General features: G+C 53.2%; 2 protein-coding genes and 1 long non-coding RNA gene across 9 annotated transcripts in view; 2 read left to right on the top strand and 1 right to left on the bottom strand.

The window, feature by feature from the left end:
• The window catches only part of dhx9 (DEAH (Asp-Glu-Ala-His) box helicase 9), a 12,860-nt gene extending 1,259 nt beyond the window's left edge, over positions 1-11,601 (top strand). For 2 of the 7 annotated variants that reach the window (XM_057055820.1, XM_057055822.1), the window contains 23 exons: positions 160-326; positions 394-542; positions 1,940-1,986; positions 2,158-2,294; positions 2,379-2,468; positions 3,164-3,325; positions 3,451-3,528; positions 3,601-3,792; positions 3,880-4,021; positions 4,317-4,399; positions 4,549-4,705; positions 4,790-4,884; positions 4,961-5,174; positions 5,391-5,485; positions 5,598-5,671; positions 5,780-6,093; positions 8,307-8,418; positions 8,521-8,682; positions 8,751-8,878; positions 8,955-9,184; positions 10,213-10,328; positions 10,487-10,687; positions 10,853-11,601. In XM_057055820.1, coding sequence (XP_056911800.1) covers positions 160-326; positions 394-542; positions 1,940-1,986; positions 2,158-2,294; positions 2,379-2,468; positions 3,164-3,325; positions 3,451-3,528; positions 3,601-3,792; positions 3,880-4,021; positions 4,317-4,399; positions 4,549-4,705; positions 4,790-4,884; positions 4,961-5,174; positions 5,391-5,485; positions 5,598-5,671; positions 5,780-6,093; positions 8,307-8,418; positions 8,521-8,682; positions 8,751-8,878; positions 8,955-9,184; positions 10,213-10,328; positions 10,487-10,687; positions 10,853-11,273 — 3,566 coding nt within the window. In that variant the 3' untranslated portion in view covers positions 11,274-11,601. Of the gene's footprint in view, positions 1-159; positions 327-393; positions 543-1,525; positions 1,867-1,939; positions 2,093-2,157; positions 2,295-2,378; positions 2,469-3,163; positions 3,326-3,450; positions 3,529-3,600; positions 3,793-3,879; positions 4,022-4,316; positions 4,400-4,548; positions 4,706-4,789; positions 4,885-4,960; positions 5,175-5,390; positions 5,486-5,597; positions 5,672-5,779; positions 6,094-8,306; positions 8,419-8,520; positions 8,683-8,750; positions 8,879-8,954; positions 9,185-10,212; positions 10,329-10,486; positions 10,688-10,755; positions 10,784-10,852 lie in introns of those variants that run through there. The other 5 variants (XM_057055823.1, XM_057055825.1, XM_057055824.1 and 2 more) reach the window with 5 other exon arrangements.
• A 92-nt stretch (positions 11,602-11,693) lies between these two features.
• LOC130538363 (uncharacterized) lies at positions 11,694-12,765 on the bottom strand. The gene is made up of 2 exons (XR_008953851.1): positions 12,485-12,765; positions 11,694-12,195 (listed from the first exon to the last, which is right to left on the bottom strand). It is a non-coding gene; the product is annotated as an uncharacterized LOC130538363 (long non-coding RNA).
• Positions 12,766-12,780: 15 nt separating this feature from the next.
• Positions 12,781-22,500, top strand: part of lamc1 (laminin, gamma 1) — a 29,578-nt gene continuing 19,858 nt past the window's right edge. Inside the window, exon 1 of the mRNA XM_057055819.1 lies at positions 12,781-13,396. Within this exon, the coding sequence (XP_056911799.1) occupies positions 13,018-13,396 (379 nt within the window). The 5' untranslated portion in view covers positions 12,781-13,017. The remainder of the gene's footprint in view (positions 13,397-22,500) is intronic.

Raw genomic sequence — 22,500 nt, 5'->3', positions numbered from 1 at the left:
CTGCAGTGTAGTACTGCCCCCACGATCTCTTTCCTAGTAGTCCTGCCTCAGGAATATCCTGGTCAGACCTGAACACAGAACCAGACCACCTGTGTGCTGGCTCAGGACGTGAGCTTCCATATTGGAACTGAACTCATGGATTTTGTTTGATGTTCTCAGGCGAAGAAGGCTGCAGTGGACCACTGGTTGGAGTAGGTGGACTTGGATACTCCAGGGAACAAAGGTGGGAATTTTGGAAAGGAAGAGGAACAGCCGGTGCTGAGTGGGACAAAGGAGCGAACCTGAAGGAGTACTACACCACCAGAGATGAGCAGGAGGCCCAGGCTGTATGAAAGCCAGATTGAGTCATGAATTCTTAAATCAGTTCTCTCCTAAAGCCTGCTTGTCATGCAGACTCTGGCGTCTGAGGAGGTGGACCTCAATGCCAGTCTCCACGGTAACTGGACTCTGGAGAATGCCAAGGCTCGCCTGAACCAGTTCTTCCAAAAGGAAAAGATCACGTCTGAATATAAATACAGTCAAGTGGGCCCGGACCATAACAGGTCTGAATAGAACTCTTGTCAGATGGTTGGTGTTGACACGCTGGTGATGAGGTCACTGTATGATTTTCTGCTGGACTGTTGGAACCCAGAGATGTGAGGAGTGTATCAGACGCACAACAGGGACCAAGCGCGCAATGTTGTGTAGGAGAAACAGCCTTCCATCCAGGCAGTGGAAGGGTTAGGGTTAGACCAGGGTTAGGGTTAGACCAGGGTTAGGGTTAGGGTTAGACCAGGGTTAGGGTTAGACCAGGGTTAGGGTTAGGGTTAGACCAGGGTTAGGGTTAGGGTTAGACCAGGGTTAGGGTTAGACCAGGGTTAGGGTTAGACCAGGGTTAGGGTTAGACCAGGGTCAGGGTTAGATCAGGCTCAGGGTTAGACCAGGGTTAGGGTTAGACCAGGGTCAGGGTTAGACCAGGGTTAGGGTTAGACCAGGATCAGGGTTAGACCAGGCTCAGGGTTAGGGTCAGGGTTATACCAGGGTCAGGGTTAGACCAGGGTTAGGGTTAGACCAGGCTCAGGGTTAGACCAGGCTCAGGGTTAGACCAGGCTCAGGGTTAGACCAGGCTCAGGGTTAGACCAGGGTCAGGGTTAGACCAGGGTTAGGGTTAGGGTTAGACCAGGGTTAGGGTTAGACCAGGGTTAGGGTTAGACCAGGGTCAGGGTTAGACCAGGGTCAGGGTTATACCAGGGTTAGGGTCAGGGTTAGACCAGGGTTAGGGTTAGACCAGGGTTAGGGTTAGACCAGGGTCAGGGTTAGACCAGGTTAGGGTTAGACCAGGGTTAGGGTTAGACCAGGGTTAGGGTTAGGGTTAGACCAGGGTCAGGGTTAGACCAGGGTCAGGGTTATACCAGGGTTAGGGTCAGGGTTAGACCAGGCTCAGGGTTAGACCAGGCTCAGGTTAGACCAGGGTCAGGGTTAGACCAGGGTCAGGGTTAGACCAGGGTTAGGGTTAGACCAGGGTTAGGGTTAGGGTTAGACCAGGGTTAGGGTTAGACCAGGGTCAGGGTTAGACCAGGGTCAGGGTTATACCAGGGTTAGGGTCAGGGTTAGACCAGGCTCAGGGTTAGACCAGGCTCAGGGTTAGACCAGGCTCAGGGTTAGACCAGGGAGACCAGCTTCAGGACCTACACCAGAACTCACAACGTCTGTGAAGGAAACATGGGTTCGGGTTTTGGGACGCTAAAGCCCTCCCATGGTGCACTGAAGCTCAAAGAGACTCGCTTGTGATTTCTGGTGCTTCTGTTGACAGAGCAGCTCCATCTGTCAGCTGATGTGTTTTAAGTCCTGCAGAAAATCATACAGGTGACTTCCTGAGTGTCCCAGGTGAGGCATCCCGTCACGCGTCCCTTTCCTGTCAAAAGCAAAGCAACTGAGGGTGTGTCGTCCGTGTCTGCAGGAGCTTCATCGCTGAGATGCAGTTGTGCGTCAGACAGCTGGGCAGAAGTAGGTGTCTCCTGCTGCTTTTGGACTAACGCTGACACGTGCACGTTCTTATGGCCCGCTGAGCCACCCACTGAATATCTGTGGTGATTGAAGGCTCCGCCCCTGGGTTAGGGTTAGACTCTCTTCCTCCTTTGTCTGGAAACGTCCTATTAAACTGTCTTGGATCTGTAGGGATCATGGGTCGGGAGCATGGCTCCAACAAGAAGTTGGCAGCTCAGTCTTGTGCCCTGTCTCTGGTGCGGCAGCTGTATCACCTGGGCGTGATCGAGGCCTACTCGGGAGTCACCAAGAAGAAAGAAGGAGAGCTGGTTCGTGAGGAGCTCTGTAGCTTCATTTGGTGATTCAGATGATCACCTGCCTCACTGTTGCTCTTCTGTTGGTCCTGGTTCCAGTTGGAGGTGTTCAAAGTTGACATCTCTCCAGACCTGCAACAGCAGCTTGGCTCTGTGGTCCAAGAACTGGGAGTCGCCGTCCCACTTCCTGTAAGTAGTTGGCACCCAAGACCGATGCTTACAGTGGTTCTAATGCTGATGGTTAGGGTCAGGGTTAGGGGTTAGGGCTAACCCTAACCCTGACCCTGACCCCTAACCCTGACCCCCTAACCCTGACCCCCTAACCCTGACCCTGACCCCTAACCCTGACCCCCTAACCCTGACCCCCTAACCCTGACCCCCTGACCCTGACCCCCTAACCCTGACCCCCTAACCCTGACCCCTAACCCTTACCCCCTAACCCTGACCCTGACCCCCTAACCCTGACCCCCTAACCCTGACCCCCTAACCCTGACCCTGACCCCTAACCCTGACCCCTAACCCTGACCCTGACCCCCTAACCCTGACCCCCTAACCCTGACCCTGACCCCTAACCCTGACCCCTAACCCTTACCCCCTAACCCTGACCCCCTAACCCTGACCCCTAACCCTGACCCCCTAACCCTGACCCCCTAACCCTGACCCCCTAACCCTGACCCCTAACCCTGACCCCCTAACCCTGACCCCCTAACCCTGACCCCTAACCCTGACCCTGACCCCTAACCCTGACCCCCTAACCCTAACCCCCTAACCCTGACCCCTAACCCTAACCCTAACCCTGACCCTGACCCCTGACCCTGACCCCCTAACCCTGACCCTGACCCCTAACCCTGACCCCCTAACCCTAACCCTTCTCGTGGTTTCAGCCTGCGGATCCCAGCACCACGGTGTCTCTGGTTCAGGGGAAGATGGAGACATTTGAGCCTTCACAGCGCCAGAGCGGTGCAGGAGTGGTGCCCTGGTCACCCCCTCAGGTCAACTGGAACCCCTGGACGAGCTGTAATATCGATGAGGGACCAATGGCCTTTGTGAGTCGGAATGTTCTCTGGCTCTGGAGGTTTTTCCTCTGGAGTTCAGCCAGTTTACATGTTTGTCTGTTGATAGTTCAGTGGTCGCCAGATCGTGGTGACATCATGAAATTGTTCTCCTGCAGTGCACCCCAGAGCAACTCAGCAAGGACCTGCATGATGAGCTGATGTGCCAGCTGGACCATGATGACAACTTGCAGAAGGTCATTGACCTTTCACACCTGCCTTGCTGGTTGTTCCACACTGGGTGCCATCAAACCTGCCTTTTTTTGTAGATGCTGGTGGAACGTGACCAGCTGCCCGTCAAACAGTTTGAAGAGGTGATATTGTCCACCATCAACAGTCACCCTGTGGTGCTCATCAGAGGAGCAACAGGCTGTGGAAAAACCACCCAGGTTCCTCAGTTTATCCTGGACTCTTTCATCAAAGGTGGTCGAGCGTCTGACTGCAACATTGTTGTCACCCAGGTACTGCCCCCCCCCCAGCCATTGCACCAGTGACCTACAGTTTAGTTTGAAAGGGGTTTTTGAGGATTCCAACTGTTTTTGCTGCAGCCCAGAAGGATCAGCGCTGTGTCGGTGGCTGAGCGGGTCGCTTATGAGAGAGGAGAAGATCTTGGCAAAAGCTGTGGCTATAGTGTACGTTTTGAGTCGGTCCTTCCTCGGCCCCATGCCAGCATCCTCTTCTGCACCGTGGGTAAGTGGATGAGCTCGAATGAGCAGTTATGCCAACAACTAGCAGACACGAGTGAATTCCTGGAACCTGGAACAGGCTGAGGGCACAAATCCAGGGTTTGTGGATAATAAAGATGAATATTTTCTCTTATCTTTCAGACCTTTTTTCTGCTGTCCAACAGCATTTAATTGAACACTCATTGAGTTGGGTATCTTTTCCCCTCAGTTAATTGCTAATCTGCAGCATTCACAGAAAGGAGAGGGTGCGTTAAGGAATGGGGTTTTTAGCCATTTATTCAAGTCCGTTTTTCTTTCAGGAGTTTTACTGCGCAAATTAGAAGCAGGAATCAGAGGCATCAGTCACGTTATTGTGGACGAGATCCACGAGAGAGACGTCAATGTAAGTTTCCGTCTGCTGCCAACGTGTGAGTGGATGTGGCAGGTACACTCCACTGATCAAGTGCACCAGTGGTGTCATCAGCTGCTGACATCGTGTGATTACACTTTGAATAACCTCTTATTGGAGATTGAATGTTTTTGCATTTTCAGACTGACTTTCTGATCGTGGTCCTGAGAGATGTGATCCAGGCCTACCCAGAGGTCCGTGTCATTCTCATGTCGGCCACCATCGACACCACCATGTTCAGAGAGTATTTCTTCAACTGTCCCATCATTGAGGTGTTTGGACGCACGTTCCCCGTTCAAGGTAGCGCCGTGACATCATCGGGTGCTACGGTAAGATGGCGAGTTCTCTCTCGCAGACGCTTCATTTTTGCTTCTGTTTTGACAGAGTATTTCCTGGAAGACTGCATCCAGATGACCAGCTTTGTCCCACCACCGATGGACCGCAAGAAAAGAGATAAAGACGAGGAGGGAGATGATGATGTACACCATGTTGACCTCTTCTGGACTGGCTCTCAAGTCAGGATCCCCGTCTGATGGTTTTTTGTGTTTTCTTCAGGCAAACTGTAATTTAATGTGTGGGACGGAATACAGCGCAGCCACCAAACGATCCATGGCTCTGATTAATGAGAAGGAGACATCATTTGAGCTTGTCGAGGCTCTTCTCAAATACATAGAGAGCCTGCAGGTGGCGGGAGCTGTTCTGATCTTCCTCCCTGGTTGGAACCTCATCTACTCTATGCAGAGACATCTGGAGACCAACCCACACTTTGGTAAATCTTTAGGCAACAGCCGGTCTCCAGTCACCAATGCTTGTAGGCCATGTTGGCTCTCCACTTAGACGTGTTAGGCATGTTCAGCTCTTCTGTTGCTGGGGCTCCTTCAAATCTGGATGCTAATACAAAAGTACAGGAGGAGTTTTGAAATATTCTCTTTCAGCTGACAGTTTTCCTCCTTTCTACTCTTGTTCTTTTAAATCTTTTTTCCAGGAAGTAATCGCTACCGGATTCTTCCTCTGCATTCTCAGATCCCACGTGAGGAGCAGAGAAGAGTGTTTGAATCTGTTCCTGACAACATCACAAAGGTCGACCTTTACACTTGTCTGTCCCTCTCGCCTGTGGTTGGTTGTCCTCGCTCAAGCATTGGCTCGGGCTCATGTTCTTATTGGCTGTTTTCAACTACAACATTTCTTTCAGGTGATTCTGTCCACCAACATTGCAGAAACGAGCATCACCATCAATGACGTCGTCTATGTGATTGACTCGTGCAAGTAAGTGTGAGAGGACTTTGATCTCTTTGCTGGATAGTGTAACCAAATGTTCCAGTGTTAGCTGTCTGAATCTGGGGGGAGCGCGAGCTAACAGGTGTTGTTTGACAGACAGAAGGTGAAGCTCTTCACCTCCCACAACAACATGACTAACTACGCTACCGTCTGGGCCTCAAAGACCAACCTGGAACAGAGGAAAGGCCGCGCTGGCAGAGTCCGGCCTGGCTTCTGCTTTCACCTCTGCAGCCGTGCTCGATTTGAGCGGCTTGAGAGTCACATGACTCCAGAGATCTTCAGGACGCCCCTGCACGAGGTGGCCCTCAGCATCAAACTGCTCAGACTTGGAGCCATTGGCCACTTCCTGTCCAAGGCCATTGAACCGCCACCGTTGGACGCTGTCATTGAGGCTGAATACACTCTGAAAGGTGAAGCCACGCCCACTCAGGGGTTTGATATTCACTTCGTGATTCCTCCTATTTAACTGAAATAGAAACTTGCTTAATTTAAACAACAGTAACCCAGACAATCTTCTTACTGGGTCAAGATCCACACTATCCAAATGTGACCGCTCCTCCTTCATGATTTCCAGTCTCCCCCTCCCTTCAGGTCAAAGGTCAGGGTGTCACTCTCACCGCTGCTCTCAGATCCTCCGACGGAGGTGGGTAGAGTAGCAGAGAACAACAGTCAGGTTAGCGTAGCGCTACTTCAAAATGGAATTAGTCAGGTGGAAGGAAACCGTCAGTGAAAAGGCTGCTTTAGTCTGAACTGGTTAGATTGACCCATTTTATTTTGAAATGATCAGAAGTTAAAATATTGTGCAAATTCTGCTATATAAAAAAAAAAAATAATTATTGTGTCAAATCTAATATAACAAAGAAAAGCAAAAGAAGTCAAATCTGATGGAAACAACATGACAGCAGGGATCCATCCTGGCTGGGATCAATGCTGGGATCAATATGGAGCAGAACCTCTGAGGGATCTCCCAACACCCTGTTGGAAATATGGTTAGGGTTAGGTTAGGATAGGGTTAGGGTAGGGTTAGGATAGGGTTAGGTTAGGAAAGGGTTAGGTTAGGTTAGGGATAGGATTAGGTTAGGATAGGGATAGGTTAGGATAGGGTAGGATAGGATAGGGTTAGGGTAGGGTTAGGATAGGGTTAGGATAGGGTAGGATAGGGTTAGGATAGGATAGGGTTAGGGTAGGGTTAGGATAGGGTTAGGGTAGGGTTATGGTATGGTTAGGATAGGGTTAGGTTAGGATAGGGTTAGGTAGGGTAGGGTTAGGTTAGGGGTAGGGTTAGGATAGGGTTAGGTTAGGTTAGGGGTAGGGTTAGGATAGGATAGGGTTAGGTTAGGGGTAGGGTTAGGTTAGGGGTAGGGTTAGGATAGGGGTAGGGTTAGGATAGGATAGGGTTAGGTTAGGGTTAGGTTAGGTTAGGATAGGTTTAGGGTAGGGTTAGGATAGGGTTAGGATAGGTTAGGGTTAGGTTAGGGTAGGATAGGGTTAGGGTAGGGTTAGGATAGGGTTAGGGTAGGGTTATGGTATGGTTAGGATAGGGTTAGGTTAGGATAGGGTAGGATAGGGTTAGGGTAGGGTTAGGATAGGGGTAGGGTTAGGATAGGGTTAGGTTAGGGTAGGATAGGATAGGGTTAGGTTAGGGTAGGGTTAGGTTAGGGATAGGATTAGGTTAGGATAGGGGTAGGGTTAGGATAGGATAGGGTTAGGTTAGGTTAGGTTAGGTTAGGATAGGTTTAGGGTAGGGTTAGGATAGGGTTAGGTTAGGATAGGGTAGGGTTAGGATGGGTTAGGGTAGGGTTAGGTTAGGATAGGGTTAGGATAGGGTTGGGTTGGGTTAGGTTAGGATAGGGTTAGGTTAGGGTTGGGTTAGGTTAGGATAGGGGTAGGGTAGGGTTAGGATAGGTTAGGGTTAGGTTAGGTTAGGATAGGGTTAGGTTAGGATAGGGTTAGGTTAGGGGTAGGGGTAGGCTTAGGCTAGGAGGGTTATGGGTAGGGTTAGGATAGGGGTAGGGTTAGGTTAGGGGTAGGGTTAGGTTAGGATAGGGTTAGAGGTTAGGGTTAGAGGTTAGGATAGGGTTAGAGGTTAGGGTTAGGTTAGGGTTAGAGGTTAGGGTTAGAGGTTAGGTTAGGGTAGAGGTTAGGGTTAGGGTTAGAGGTTAGGGTTAGGTTAGGGTAACATTTCTAATGACAGTCTGACAGATGTTGGTCGGGTTAGGGTCAGTCTCCTGCTAATAACTTGATTAGTGAAGAAGGGTTGACTATTAAGTGTGGCTACTGGTTAATCTCGCTACAGTGCTAAAAAGCAACCTGGCTTAGTCTAGAATCAAAGACTAGTAGCTTCCAGGGGCCTTTTTAGAAGCTCACAGATCTGAAGTCGGAGCATAATTTTACTTTTCAATGTTTGACACTTTCTCTCTTGTTTTTGTGTTCTTGAGTCTTCTCAGGTACAGCCTCATTTTAAATAACATTTCTAATTATATTCTTGTATTTGTCTGTTCAAGGCCTCCTTTTTTCCATTTGAATGTGTTTGGATTGTCAGTTTTTCCATTTTTTAACTTAATACTTTGTTTTGTGCCTTGAGTCCTTTTCAATCCTCTACCGTTGTGCATGTTGTTGTTAGAGCTGGACGCTCTGGACAGTAACGAGGAGCTGACGCCTCTGGGGCGGATTCTGGCGCGCCTGCCCATTGAGCCTCGTTTGGGGAAGATGATGATCCTGGGCTGTATTTTCCAGTTAGTGTCACCTGCTGTTCTCTCAGACCGCCACAGCAGTTGTGGATTGTGTCACATGTCTTAATCTTAATCTTCCTGTGTTTTTGTGCTGTTGCCCTCTAGTGTCGGAGACGCCATGTGCACCGTCTCGGCTGCGTCTTGTTTTCCAGAGCCGTTCATCAACGAGGGGAAGCGGCTTGGTTTTGTCCACAGAAACTTTGCCGGCAGTCGGTTCTCGGACCACGTTGCTCTCCTGTCTGCCTTCCAGGCCTGGGATGACGTTAGGTCAGAGGTCAACCTTCCATGGTGTCATTGATGTGTTGTCATCTCACAGTTTGTGTGTTTGTGTTTAGGCTCATTGGGGAGGAGGCAGAAATTGCGTTCTGTGAACACAAACGTCTCAACGTGTCTACTCTGAGGATGACCTGGGAGGCCAAAGTCCAGTTGAAGGAGATCTTGGTCAACTCTGGATTTCCTGAAGGTAGCTGGCAGCAGCATATGCCTGATGTGTGTGATGTGTTTGCAGATGTAATTGCAAGTGTCTCTCCACCCATCAGATTGTCTGATGCCTCAGATGTTCACCACGGTGGGAGCAGACAACAACCTGGACGTGGTGGTGTCTCTGCTGACCTTTGGCTCATATCCCAATGTGTGTTTTCACAAAGAAAAGAGGAGGATTCTGACGACGGAGGGACGAGCCGCCCTCATCCATAAATCCTCCGTCAACTGTCCGTTCAGTAGCCATGACATGACATACCCGTCGCCCTTTTTCGTCTTCAGCGAGAAGGTACAAGGAAGCTACGCCTGCCCCAGATCATGACTTAGACTGGTTTTGTGAGCTTGAACTCATTTGTTAATATTCCCTAACCCTAACCCTAAGTTTCAAAATGCATAAATTGGAGCCCTGCTAAGAGCTGATGATGGGTCAGGGTTAGGGTTAACTGGGTTAGGGTTAGGTTAGGGTTAACTGGGTCAGGGTTAGGGTTAACTGGGTCAGGGTTAGGGTTAACTGGGTTAGGGTTAACTGGCTTAGGGTCAGGATTAGGGTTAACTGGGTTAGGGTTAACTGGGTTAGGTTAGGGTTAACTGGGTTAGGGTTAACTGGGCAGAGTTAGGGTCAGGATTAGGGTTAACTGGGTTAGGGTCAGGGTTAACTGGGTCAGGGTTAGGGTTAACTGGGTCAGAGTTAGGGTTAACTGGGTTAGGGTTAACTGGTTGGGGTCAGGGTTAGGGTCAACTGGGTTAGGGTCAACTGGGTTAGGGTCAGGGTTAACTGGGTTAGGGTTAACTGGGTCAGGGTTAGGGTTAACTGGGTCAGAGTTAGGGTTAACTGGGTTAGGGTTAACTGGGTTAGGGTCAGGGTTAGGTTAGGGTTAACTGGGTCAGGGTTAGAGTTAGGGTTAACTGGGTTAGGGTTAACTGGGTTAGGGTTAACTGGGTTAGGGTCAGGGTTAACTGGGTCAGGGTTAGGTTAGGGTTAACTGGGTTAGGGTTAACTGGGTTAGGGTCAAGGTTAACTGGGTCAGGGTTAGAGTTAGGGTTAACTGGGTTAGGGTCAGGGTTAACTGGGTTAGGATTAACTGGGTTAGGGTTAACTGGGTCAGGGTTAACTGGGTTAGGATTAACTGGGTCAGGGTTAACTGGGTTAGGGTTAACTGGGTCAGGGTTAACTGGGTTAGGGTTAGGATTAACTGGTTCAGGGTTAACTGGGTCAGGGTTAACTGGGTTAGGGTTAACTGGGTTAGGGTTAACTGGGTCAGGATTAACTGGGTTAGGGTTAACTGGGTCAGGGTTAACTGTGCTGTGTGTTGCCAGATCCGGACTCGGGCGATCTCGGCCAAAGGGATGACTCTGGTCAGCCCCTTGCAGCTGCTGCTGTTTGCTTGTAAGAAGATCAACTCGAATGGAGACGTGGTTGAGCTCGATGACTGGTGAGCAGCCTGGAGCAGGCAGACCATAGTCGCTGTTTCATGATGTCAAAACCTTTCTTAACTCCAACAGCTCTTGGAGACGAGCTGGATTGATGGTTTAGTGTTGACTTGGAATATTGGTGTGAGCAGCTGACCTTCGACTGTCCTGACATGTTTAGGATCAAGCTGAGAATCCCTCATGAGGTGGCAGGTGGGATTGCAGCTCTACGGGCCGGACTGGAGGCCTTGGTGGTGGAAGTGGCCAAAGATCCCGAATACATCCGACAGATGGACCAGAAGAAACAGAGACTGCTGAACCTCATCAGGCACATTTCCAAACCAACCACAGCTGGAATTAACCTGGTGACCAACAACTCAAGGTAACTCTAACAAATCTTATTGGCCACGAGGTGAAATTGGGCGTAAACGTGGGATTTTTGTCCTCAAGGCTTGAAGAGTAACCAAGGAACTCTCCTCTAATCAGCTGATCAGTTGGCTGGCAGATGTTTGTGAAGGTGCTTGGTTGACTGTCCTCTTCTGCACAGGATGGGCGACGGTCCTCGACCCCCAAAGATGAGGCGCTACGAAGGAGAAGGCCACAGAGGGAGGGGCGGGGCATATAAGGGATGCACAGGCAGTGGGGGGTACAGAGGAGGTGGTGGCTACGGAGGTGGGGGGGCCTGCAGAGGTGGGGGGGGCTACGGAGGAGGTGGTGGCTACAGAGGTGGTGGTGGCTACGGAGGTGGGGGGGGCTACGGAGGAGGTGGTGGCTATAGAGGTGGGGGGGGCTACAGAGGAGGTGGTGGCTACAGAGGTGGGGGGGGCTACAGAGGAGATGGGGGCTACAGGGGTGGGGGGGGCTACAGAGGAGATGGGGGCTATGGAGGTGGGGGGGGCTACGGAGGTGGGGGGGGCTATGGTGAAGCTGCAGACAGAGGTGCTGGGGGGTACAGAGGGGGGTATTGAAAGGTCTGATGATAATTGGGAGGCTGCCCTCAGGTGATCGGCCATCACTGGCAGCTGGTCAGGTGATCGGCCATCACTGGCAGCTGGTCAGGTGATCGGCCATCACTGGCAGCTGGTCAGGTGATCTGCTGGTTCTTCCTGTTCTGGAGTTTCTGCCACAACTGTCAGAATTTTGAAGTGCTGCTAAAATAATTGATGTACTAAATGAAACGATGGCTGACGTCAACATTTCCCGTCTAAACCCAAAGCCACTGTATAGATTAGCATGATGGCTAATCCATCTGTATTTAACAAATGTGAAATCAATAAATTTGTTGGTGTTGCTTCACTCCGAGTCTTTGTCCTCCTCTCGGTACATTCAGGACACAACAGAGTACAAATACACAACTGTTTACACAATCGGCCAATAAATCGGGGTCCTTTTCACTTTTCTGATCCATTATTTGCCTTTATTCCTGCATTTTTCCACACTTCCTTGTGTGTTCCTATTGGTCTGACCTACTTTAATATGATCAACCCTCTTGTGTCCTGACGTCCCACATGTGGAACAAGCTGCCCGGAGCCTCGGGAAGGCCTGGTGCCTCGAAGAAAGGGGCCAAGACTCACCTCTTCAGTCTGGCTCCTGAGTGAATGATGTTCGTTATTATTTTTTAAAGTGACGTCATCTACTTGGTATGGTTCATCTGGCACTCGTCTTTGCCCCCCCCACCAGGAGGTCACTGGGGTGCCCTTGGGGGGTTCTCTGTGCCCTCTTGGTGAGGCCCCTTTGGCCATTGGATTTCCTGGAGTGGAGGGTCCCTGAAAATGCTTCTCAGATGGTTCTGATCCACTCATGACAACAGGTGTTCCTCACTGTGTGTACTCCTCTTTTTCCTGGGCCCAGGTGAGAGTCCTCTGACGTAGGCATCGGTTGGATCCAGTCCTGGGGGACAAGAACGGACAGCAGCTGATGATGTTTCTTCACTGGAGCATCACAACAAAAGAACCATAAAATAGAGCTGGCTGAGGCTCCATTCTCTTATTCTCTTTTATAGACAAACACTGAGGAGAAAAGGGGACACGGAGCTGGAGATGGCGAAGTGGGATGGAGAGAAATAGAACACATGGTAGATGTTTGGAGGCGAAGCCAGACTGGGATGATTAGTCTGCTGGACATGAAGATCGCTGGTGTGATGCAGACGACACACAGAAGATGGAGTCAGGTGATTCACCGTGAAGACCCCCGAGGAGATTAGCTCGGAGTAGAAAAGACGTGTTCTTCAGCTGTCTCCTCTCGACGTTCTCCCCTAGCATTAGAGTTCGGTTAGCTAAAGCAGAGACACGTGACTTTGACTTCTTCCGGTTTGATTTCTGTCGCTTTATTACAATTAAAGGTGAAGTTCTATAAATAGATTTATAAAAGTTCCCTGAGAGGCGGGACGAGAAGGGACGGCGGTGGGCGTGTCCGGCGCGCGGCGGTGGGCGTGTCCGGTGCGCAGTGAGGTTGCGCAGGAGGCCTCAGGGTGTAGTCTGCTGCTCCATCTTTTCCTGGCGGAGTTGGCCGATGGCGGCAGCGGACACAAAGAGCTGAAGCGTGTAGAAGTCCCGCTGTGGTTCAGAACACCGACCCAACAGCTCCAGTCTGGTATTCGGGACTCTATCGGGAGAGGAGCGGACTTTGGAGCTTTGGGGGAGGCTTCAGGAAAGTTTTTGGCAGAGTCGCACACTTTTTCAGGCCGCGAGGGGGCTGCCGAGGAGGGACGAGATGTCGACATTGATCCGGGCTGCGGTGGCCTGGTCCTGGCTGCTGCTGCTGCTGGGGGTCCGGGCTGCCATGGACGAATGTACGGACGATCGTGGCAACCCGCAGCGCTGCATGCCAGAGTTCGTCAACGCCGCCTTCAACGTGACCGTTGTGGCCACCAACACCTGCGGCTCTCCGCCGGAGGAGTACTGCGTCCAGACCGGAGCCACCGGGGTCACCAAGTCCTGCCACATCTGCGATGCCCGGGATCCCCGGAACCACCACAGCGCCGTGTACCTGACCGACTACAACAACCAGCAGGACACCACCTGGTGGCAGAGCCAGACCATGCTGGCGGGGATCCAGTACCCCAACTCCATTAACCTGACCCTGCACCTCGGTAAGACCTCTCCTGTCCGAGCCGCATCCTGACTGGAGACAGAAAACGTCCCCACAGGCGACTCGCGTTAGTCCCGACCGGCGCTGGTTCCGACCCACAGAAGCTAATTGTAAAGCCAGGGTCCACTGATAAACCCGGGTCTGCTTCCTGGAGCAGGTGGGCACTAAATGAAGGACGAGGACCTGGAAAAATAGTAAAAGTGCCCTTTATTCGGAACCAGGCGAGTTAGTTTTATCTCTTGAATCTTGTTCAGAACTTTGGATCCAATCGTGAAATAAATGATCAAATTGACCGTGTGACGTCAACGACGTCGTCTTTGTGAAGGATCCCCATTCCTGGAAAGTTTGGGGAAGTGCTTGCAGGCTGAGGAGAACATGGAGGACATAGTTTTCATTGTTGGGGGTGGAGTGTGTGTGTGTGTGTGTGTGTGTGTGTGTTGCTGGGGGGTTCTACTGTTTGCTCAGACTGTGGCACTGCTGATTTTTCTCTTCTTAAACAGCCGGAGGTGTGAAGTTAGCAGCCTGGTTCCCCTCAAGGCAACAGGAAACCTGTGGATTCAGTTGCTGCTGGGGGGTCTGCTGGGGGGGGGGCAGGTGGGGGGTCTGCTGGGGGGGGGGGTGCAGGTGGGGGGGCAGGTGGGGGGTCTGCTGGGGGGGGGTGCAGGTGGGGGGGCAGGTGGGGGTGGACACACAGCTGCTGAAAGCTGCTTCACAAACACACTCCCGGTTATTTGAGTTCCAGGCCAGCGTTGTTCAATCGGAGGCTGTTTGAAGAGCAACGTCTCTCAGCTGTTGGGATTTCAGACTCTTTTAGACTCTTTTCCTTGCCCCCCCCCCCCCCCCCCCCCCCCAGGCCCCTGGTTGGTCACATGATGTCACGGTCATCCTCGCTGTAGAATCAGACTCGGTTTTAAAAATACCTGTCTATTTGTGCAGCTCAGCATTCCTCGGAGCTTCGGTCACGCTGCCGTCTGTAGCCTGAAGATCTGGGCGTGCTCGCTACAAGAGACACGGCAGCTCTGGTGAAGCCGACCTCTGACCTCTGACCCTCGTGGTCGCACGTAAACACCCACCCTGATCTCGCTAATGAAGGTACCCAAATACTGTTGAGAGTCGGAGAAGTCCTGAGTCACCTTCATTGACATCAACTGTCAGAATGTGTTGAGCTACAGACTCCGTGCACGGGCCCCGTGGCTCCTCCGTGCACGGGCCCCGTGGCTCCTCCGTGCAGGGGCCCCGTGGCTCCTCCGTGCACGGCCCCGTGGCTCCTCCGTGCAGGGGCCCCGTGGCTCCTCCGTGCAGGGGCCCCGTGGCTCCTCCGTGCACGGGCCCCGTGGCTCCTCCGTGCACGGCCCCGTGGCTCCTCCGTGCACGGGCCCCGTGGCTCCTCCGTGCAGGGGCCTCGTGGCACCTCCGTGCACGGGCCCCGTGGCTCCTCCGTGCACGGGCCCCGTGGCTTCTCCGTGCACGGGCCTCGTGGCACCTTCTGGGTTTCAGCGGTGACGGTGTTTCAGGTTCTGTTTAACCTCTCGCTTCGTTCGCATCTCCGTGACCTCAATATGTCCTCAGATTTTGCCCCAAATATCAACTCTAACCCTCGTTTGTTCAATCAAGACTCGCATTTTCCACCATTAGACCGAAGCGAGGGACACAGGTGGCCAGTGGTTCACCTGTAGCGTTCCATCCCATGTTTGAGGGACACAGGTGGCCAGTGGTTCACCTGTAGCGTTCCATCCCATGTTTGAGAGACACAGGTGGCCAGTGGTTCACCTGTAGCGTTCCATCCCATGTTTGAGGGACACAGGTGGCCAGTGGTTCACCTGTAGCGTTCCATCCCATGTTTGAGGGACACAGGTGGCCAGTGGTTCACCTGTAGCGTTCCATCCCATGTTTGAGGGACACAGGTGGCCAGTGGTTCACCTGTAGCGTTCCATCCCATGTTTGAGGGACACAGGTGGCCAGTGGTTCACCTGTAGCGTTCCATCCCATGTTTGAGAGACACAGGTGGCCAGTGGTTCACCTGTAGCGTTCCATCCCATGTTTGAGAGACACAGGTGGCCAGTGGTTCACCTGTAGCAGAACCAAACGGACAATGATCAGATTTAGAGTGAAAAGGAGACCAGAGAAGAAGAATATGGGGCTCAGGTGTGTTTCAGGTAGCAGCACCTGTGGGGCCTCCTGAGGTGAGGTGGACACATCCAACACGGTCACCTGATGTCACCTGTTCCTTTGAACAGCGAGCCAGGTGAAGTGCACTCCTGGTCCTCAGTCCAGGAAATGTGATGTTTGTGGAACACGTTTCTGTGTTTGGGAGCTCTGCGGTAGGAAGTGGACGTGTCTCCACTCGTCTGGGGAAGAAGAAAAGACCACGCTGCCCTTTGATCTGCCATCGTGCTTCCCTGGAGAATTCTCAAGCTTTGAAGTTCTTCTGACAGGAAGCCGTCGAGTCAAAACAGGGAACTTTGAGATGTTGCGCTTTGGATTTGGTCATTTCTCAGACAAAAGCAGGATAAAGCCGGCGTTAGCCCCCTGAGCGCGATCGTTAGCCCCCTGAGCGCGATCGTTAGCCCCCTGAGCGCGATCGTTAGCCCCCTGAGCGCGATCGTCAGCCCCCTGAGCGCGATCGTTAGCCCCCTGAGCGCGATCGTTAGCCCCCTGAGCGCGATCGTTAGCCCCCTGAGCGCGATCGTTAGCCCCCTGAGCGCGATCGTCTGCCCCCTGAGCGCGATCGTCTGCCCCCTGAGCGCGATCGTTAGCCCCCTGAGCGCGATCGTTAGCCCCCTGAGCGCGATCGTTAGCCCCCTGAGCGCGATCGTTAGCCCCCTGAGCGCGATCGTCTGCCCCCTGAGCGCGATCGTTAGCCCCCTGAGCGCGATCGTTAGCCCCCTGAGCGTGATCGTTAGCCCCCTGAGCGCGATCGTTAGCCCCCTGAGCGCGATCGTTAGCCCCCTGAGCGCGATCGTCTGCCCCCTGAGCGCGATCGTCTGCCCCCTGAGCGCGATCGTCAGCCCCCTGAGCGCGATCGTCAGCCCCCTGAGCGCGATCGTCAGCCCCCTGAGCGCGATCGTTAGCCCCCTGAGCGCGATCGTCTGCCCCCTGAGCGCGATCGTCTGCCCCCTGAGCGCGATCGTTAGCCCCCTGAGCGCGATCGTTAGCCCCCTGAGCCCCCTGAGCGTGATCGTTAGCCCCCTGAGCGTGATCGTCAGCCCCCTGAGCGTGATTGTCAGCCCCCTGAGCGTGATTGTCAGCCCCCTGAGCGTGATCGTTAGCCCCCTGAGCCCCCTGAGCGTGATCGTTAGCCCCCTGAGCGTGATCGTCAGCCCCCTGAGCGTGATCGTCAGCCCCCTGAGCGTGATTGTCAGCCCCCTGAGCGTGATCGTTAGCCCCCTGAGCGTGATCGTCAGCCCCCTGAGCGTGATTGTCAGCCCCCTGAGTGCGATCGTCTGCCCCCTGAGCCCCCTGAGCGTGATCGTTAGCCCCCTGAGCGTGATCGTTAGCCCCCTGAGTGCGATCGTCTGCCCCCTGAGCCCCCTGAGCGTGATCGTTAGCCCCCTGAGCCCCCTGAGCGTGATCGTTAGCCCCCTGAGCGCGATCGTCTGCCCCCTGAGCCCCCTGAGCGCGATCGTTAGCCCCCTGAGTGCGATCGTCTGCCCCCTGAGCGCGATCGTCTGCCCCCTGAGCGCGATCGTCTGCCCCCTGAGCGCGATCGTTAGCCCCCTGAGCCCCCTGAGCCCCCTGAGCGCGATCGTTAGCCCCCTGAGCGCGATCGTTAGCCCCCTGAGCGCGATCGTCAGCCCCCTGAGCGCGATCGTTAGCCCCCTGAGCCCCCTGAGCGCGATCGTCAGCCCCCTGAGCGCGATCGTTAGCCCCCTGAGCCCCCTGAGCGCGATCGTCAGCCCCCTGAGCCCCCTGAGCGCGATCGTCTGCCCCCCTGAGTGCGATCGTTAGCCCCCTGAGCCCCCTGAGCGCGATCGTCAGCCCCCTGAGCCCCCTGAGCGCGATCGTCTGCCCCCTGAGCGTGATCGTCTGCCCCCTGAGCCCCCTGAGCGCGATCGTCTGCCCCCTGAGCGCGATCGTTAGCCCCCTGAGCGCGATCGTCTGCCCCCTGAGCGCGATCGTCTGCCCCCTGAGCCCCCTGAGCGCGATCGTCTGCCCCCCTGAGTGCGATCGTCTGCCCCCTGAGCGCGATCGTCTGCCCCCTGAGCGCGATCGTCTGCCCCCTGAGCGCGATGGAAGATGCACGTCAAGAGTGCTGCTCCAGTGTTGGTTCCCTTCAGCTGGGATGGGGCGGAGATGCAGCTGAGCTTTGGTTCCTGGTCCTGAAGCAGGAACCTTTGGGTAACTCCTGGAGCACAGCGTGTCAGCCCAAGTGGTCGGTCTGGAATGTTGAGGGAGGATTCTGTGGAAATGTGTGTGGGAGGGGGCAGCAGCGGTTTCCAGCTGTGCAGGTTCCCACGCCGAGCTCATTCCTCAGACCCACAACAATGGTCCTGCCCCCTCCTCTCTCACGTTGGTATCATCTCAGCAGCTGGCCGCTCGGAAAGAAGAAGCTTGTTTTATGGGGGGAAGGTCCAGGCCTCCGTGAGTTTCCCACAGTGCACTGCTGCGGCCAGCAGGGAGACACGCTGAACTTCAGCCAGCAGCTGATTTCACCGTGAACCCACTTCCTGTCAAATGTAAGACGGCGTTCCAGGATACGACGGAGATGCTGGAAATTCTGAGATGGCAGCACAGCAACCAGGCAGATCAAATCCTGAAGGTCTTTTCCCAAATATGAGAGTTTTAAGGTTAAAAAAAGACTGTGCCTGAGTGACGGGCGTGACGATGCAGCGGGTCAGGGTCAGGGGTAACCCTAACCCTAACCCTAACCTGACCCAGCCCTAACCCTAACCTGACCCAGCCCTAACCCTAACCTGACCCAGCCCTGACGCTAACACAGCCCTGACCCTAACCTGACCCAACCCTGACCCTAACCTGACCCAGCCCTGACCCTAACACAGCCCTGACCCTAACCTGACCCAGCCCTGACCCTAACCTGAGCCAACCCTGACCCTAACCTGACCCAGCCCTAACCCTAACACAGCCCTGACCCTAACCCTAACCTGACCCAGCCCTAACCCTAACCTGACCCAGCCCTGACCCTAACACAGCCCTGACCCTAACCTGACCCAGCCCTGACCCTAACACACCCCTGACCCTAACCTGACCCAGCCCTAACCCTAACACAGCCCTGACCCTAACCTGACCCAGCCCTGACCCTAACACAGCCCTAACCCTAACCTGACCCAACCCTGACCCTAACACACCCCTGACCCTAACCTGACCCAGCCCTAACCCTAACACAGCCCTGACCCTAACCCTAACTTGACCCAGCCCTGACCCAGCCCTGACCCTAACACAGCCCTAACCCTAACCTGACCCAACCCTGACCCTAACCCAGCCCTGACCCTAACCTGACCCAGCCCTGACCCTAACACAGCCCTGACCCTAACACAGCCCTGACCCTAACCTGACCCAGCCCTGACCCTAACACAGCCCTGACCCTAACCTGACCCAGCCCTAACCCTAACACAGCCCTGACCCTAACCTGACCCAGCCCTGACCCTAACCCAGCCCTGACCCAACCCAACCCTGACCCAACCCTGATCCAACCCAACCCCAACCCTGACCCTAACCTGACCCAACCCTGACCCAGCCCTGACCCAACCCAGCCCTGACCCAACCCCAACCCAACTCTGACCCAACCCTGACTTTAACCCAACCCTGACCCTTCAGAATGTCTCTGGTAAATTGTAGAATCGAATTGTAAGAAGGCTGGAGTTCAAACACACATGCAGTTGTTTTAAATGTTGGAACTGGGAGTTTGTCTTTTCACTGCAGAACCTGAACATTCGTGTAAATGTTCATGAGACAAAGCTGATGAAGGAGTGATGCGTTCAGGGTCAGTGTAAAGGGAAGGAGTGATGCATTCAGGGTCAGTGTAAAGGGAAGGAGTGATGCGTTTAGTGTCGGTGTAAAGGGAAGGAGTGATGCGTTCAGGGTCAGTGTAAAGGGAAGGAGTGATGCGTTCAGTGTCAGTGTAAAGGGAAGGAGTGATGCGTTCAGGTCAGTGTAAAGGGAGGAGTGATGCGTTCAGTGTCAGTGTAAAGGAAGGAGTGATGCATTTAGTGTCAGTGTAAAGGGAAGGAGTGATGCGTTCAGTGTCAGTGTAAAGGGAAGGAGTGATGCGTTCAGTGTCAGTGTAAAGGGAAGGAGTGATGCGTTCAGTGTCAGTGTAAAGGGAAGGAGTGATGCATTTAGTGTCAGTGTAAAGGGAAGGAGTGATGCGTTTAGTGTCGGTGTAAAGGGAAGGAGTGATGCGTTCAGTGTCAGTGTAAAGGGAAGGAGTGATGCGTTCAGGGTCGGTGTAAAGGGAAGGAGTGATGCGTTCAGGGTCAGTGTAAAGGGAAGGAGTGATGCGTTCAGTGTCAGTGTAAAGGGCAGGAGTGATGCGTTTAGTGTCAGTGTAAAGGGAAGGAGTGATGCGTTCAGGGTCAGTGTAAAGGGAAGGAGTGATGCGTTCAGTGTCAGTGTAAAGGGAAGGAGTGATGCGTTTAGTGTCAGTGTAAAGGGAAGGAGTGATGCGTTCAGGGTCAGTGTAAAGGGAAGGAGTGATGCGTTCAGTGTCAGTGTAAAGGGAAGGAGTGATGCGTTCAGTGTCTGGGTGAAACAGGTGGAGTGATGCGTTCAGTGGTCGTGTTTGAACTTGTGTGAGTTCAGCTTGTTATTAACTTTATTCTTTCAGACATCTGGATCAAAGTAGCACATAAACGAGCATGTTGACGTGTAATTACACACTATATGTGCCTCCAAACCGTCGTCTGCTGGGGCTGGTTTGTCCCACAGGCAGAGCAGTGTCCTTGAAAGCACCGGCTACATTTTTCAGTGTTGTGTTTAATGACCAGCTGTGTGAGTGTTGAACCAACCAGGTTCTGATACCTGCAGCTAAAGTGGAACCAACCAGGTTCTGATACCTGCAGCTAAAGTGGAACCAACCAGGTTCTGATACCTGCAGCTAAAGTGTCAACATGTGACCGTGTCGTTGTAGGTTTTAATGATGGTGAAGAGGAGGGTTGAGCCGCTCTTCATCGACCAGCCATCACCGAGTTAGCAGCGGCGAGTTAGCAGCGGCGAGTTAGCAGCGCCGAGTTAGCAGCGGCGAGTTAGCAGTGACACTGGCTTCCATGGCCTACTGGGTCTTGGCCGGTCACTTCCTGGTGCACTCAGATATTCCGGTTTTGAGTCGGGTCACGGTCACATGACATGAATTTCCTGTCCTCTGGAAACCGGAGTTAGTGTGGGAACTGGCCTGACCCCTGAGAGGAGCCGGGTCTCCTCAGACCTGCAGGAAGTCTGAGGCTGTTATTACAGACGGCGGCGTCTGAACAAGCAGATGCATGCAGGGTAATTTTAGCCTGCGCTGACAGCAGGAGGCGGAGCCAAAATGTGATAACGCCTCCATGTTAAAAGAATGTTTAAGAAAAACGCAACTGAGATTAAAGTGTGGTGGTTAAAATATCCTGTTGGGTTGTTGGAATGTCTGAACCCTAGGCTAACCCTAACCCTAGGCTAACCCTAACCCTAGGCTAACCCTAACCCTAGGCTAACCCTAACCCTAGGCTAACGCTAACCCTAACCCTAGTTTAACCCTAACCCTAGGTTAACCCGAACCGTAGGCTAACCCTAATCCTAGGCTAAACCCTAGGCTAACCCTAACCCTAGGCTAACCCTAACCCTAGGCTAACCCTAACCCTAGGCTAACCCTAGGTTAACCCTAACCCTAGGTTAACCATAACCCTAACTCGTCTTCCTCGGTCGTCTTCATCAGAGAGACGAGGGTGAGACACCCAGCTGAGGGTGCTGAGGAGGTGTGTGAGGATCTTGAGGAGGTGGCTCGGCCGGTTCAACAGCTCCTCATTCCAGCATCCTGTCCTGACATGAATTTCCTTTCATTCATCTCTGGAGACCAGAGACATCTGCCCCCAGCTATCAGGGCAGTGGTGGGGGCCTTCATTGTTGGGGTGGGCTCCTGCTGAGGGCCTGAGGCCTGGAGGGAGGTCTGGAGGGTCTGGAGGGAGGCCTGGAGGGAGGCCTGGAGGGTCTGGGGGGAGGGAGGCTGGAGGGAGGCCTGGAGGGAGGCCTGGAGGGTCTGGAGGGAGGCCTGAGGGAGGCCTGGAGGGTCTAGAGGGAGGCCTGGAGGAGGGAGGCCTGGAGGGTCTAGAGGGAGGCCTGGAGGGAGGCCTGGAGGGTCTAGAGGGAGGCCTGGAGGGAGGCCTGGAGGGTCTAGAGGGAGGCCTGGAGGGAGGCCTGGAGGGTCTAGAGCAGGGGTAGGGAACCTTTTTGACTCAGAGAGCCATAAAAGCAAAATATTTAGAAATTTGTTTTGGTGAGAGCCATATAATATATTTCAAGACTGAATTTAATTAAATGTGAGCATAACAAGCCTCTGGATTTATTCTTTTAAATAATGTTGTTATAATACTCACCATTAATGCGACTTCTGGTGCTGCATGGATTTGCTGATGGTTTTGTAGTCTGGTTGGTACTTGGTGGTTAAGCTTCACGCAGGCATTGAGGCTTTCATCCGTTAAACGTGATCGTAGGTTGGACTTGATGTTTTTAAGATGTGAAAATGACTGCTCACATGAATACGTAGATCCAAACATTGTCAATACAGCAATACTCACACGCCTCAGTGTGTGGTATGTGACTGGAAGTTCCAAGTTTTGATAATCAGCTCGTCTTCGGGTTGAAGTTTACTCATTTCTGTCCACATGTGCTTGCTAGCCAACTCTGCTTTCTGTCGTGCAATCCTTTCCAAATCTTCATTCAGTGACTTGAACCTTCAGGTCTGCCACTTCTGCTTCAAAATCTCTGACTGTGACATCAGGAATGTAACTCAGGTCGGCTGTGTTCAGTGAACACTCGTTTGGATGGGTGATGAACTTAAAAAGACTGGAGCGCTCACGAAATTCTCCAAAGCGCGCTTTGAATGACTGGAGGAGACTGGATGTCAAGCAAGCTAGCTGGTGGAGATCATCGATGCAATTTTTTCATTGCAAATTA

The sequence above is a fragment of the Takifugu flavidus genome, chromosome 15, assembly GCF_003711565.1.
Source record: "Takifugu flavidus isolate HTHZ2018 chromosome 15, ASM371156v2, whole genome shotgun sequence".
Lineage (NCBI taxonomy): Eukaryota > Metazoa > Chordata > Actinopteri > Tetraodontiformes > Tetraodontidae > Takifugu > Takifugu flavidus.
Note: the sequence above shows the minus strand (reverse complement) of the source record. Positions and strands in the feature narration are given on the sequence as shown.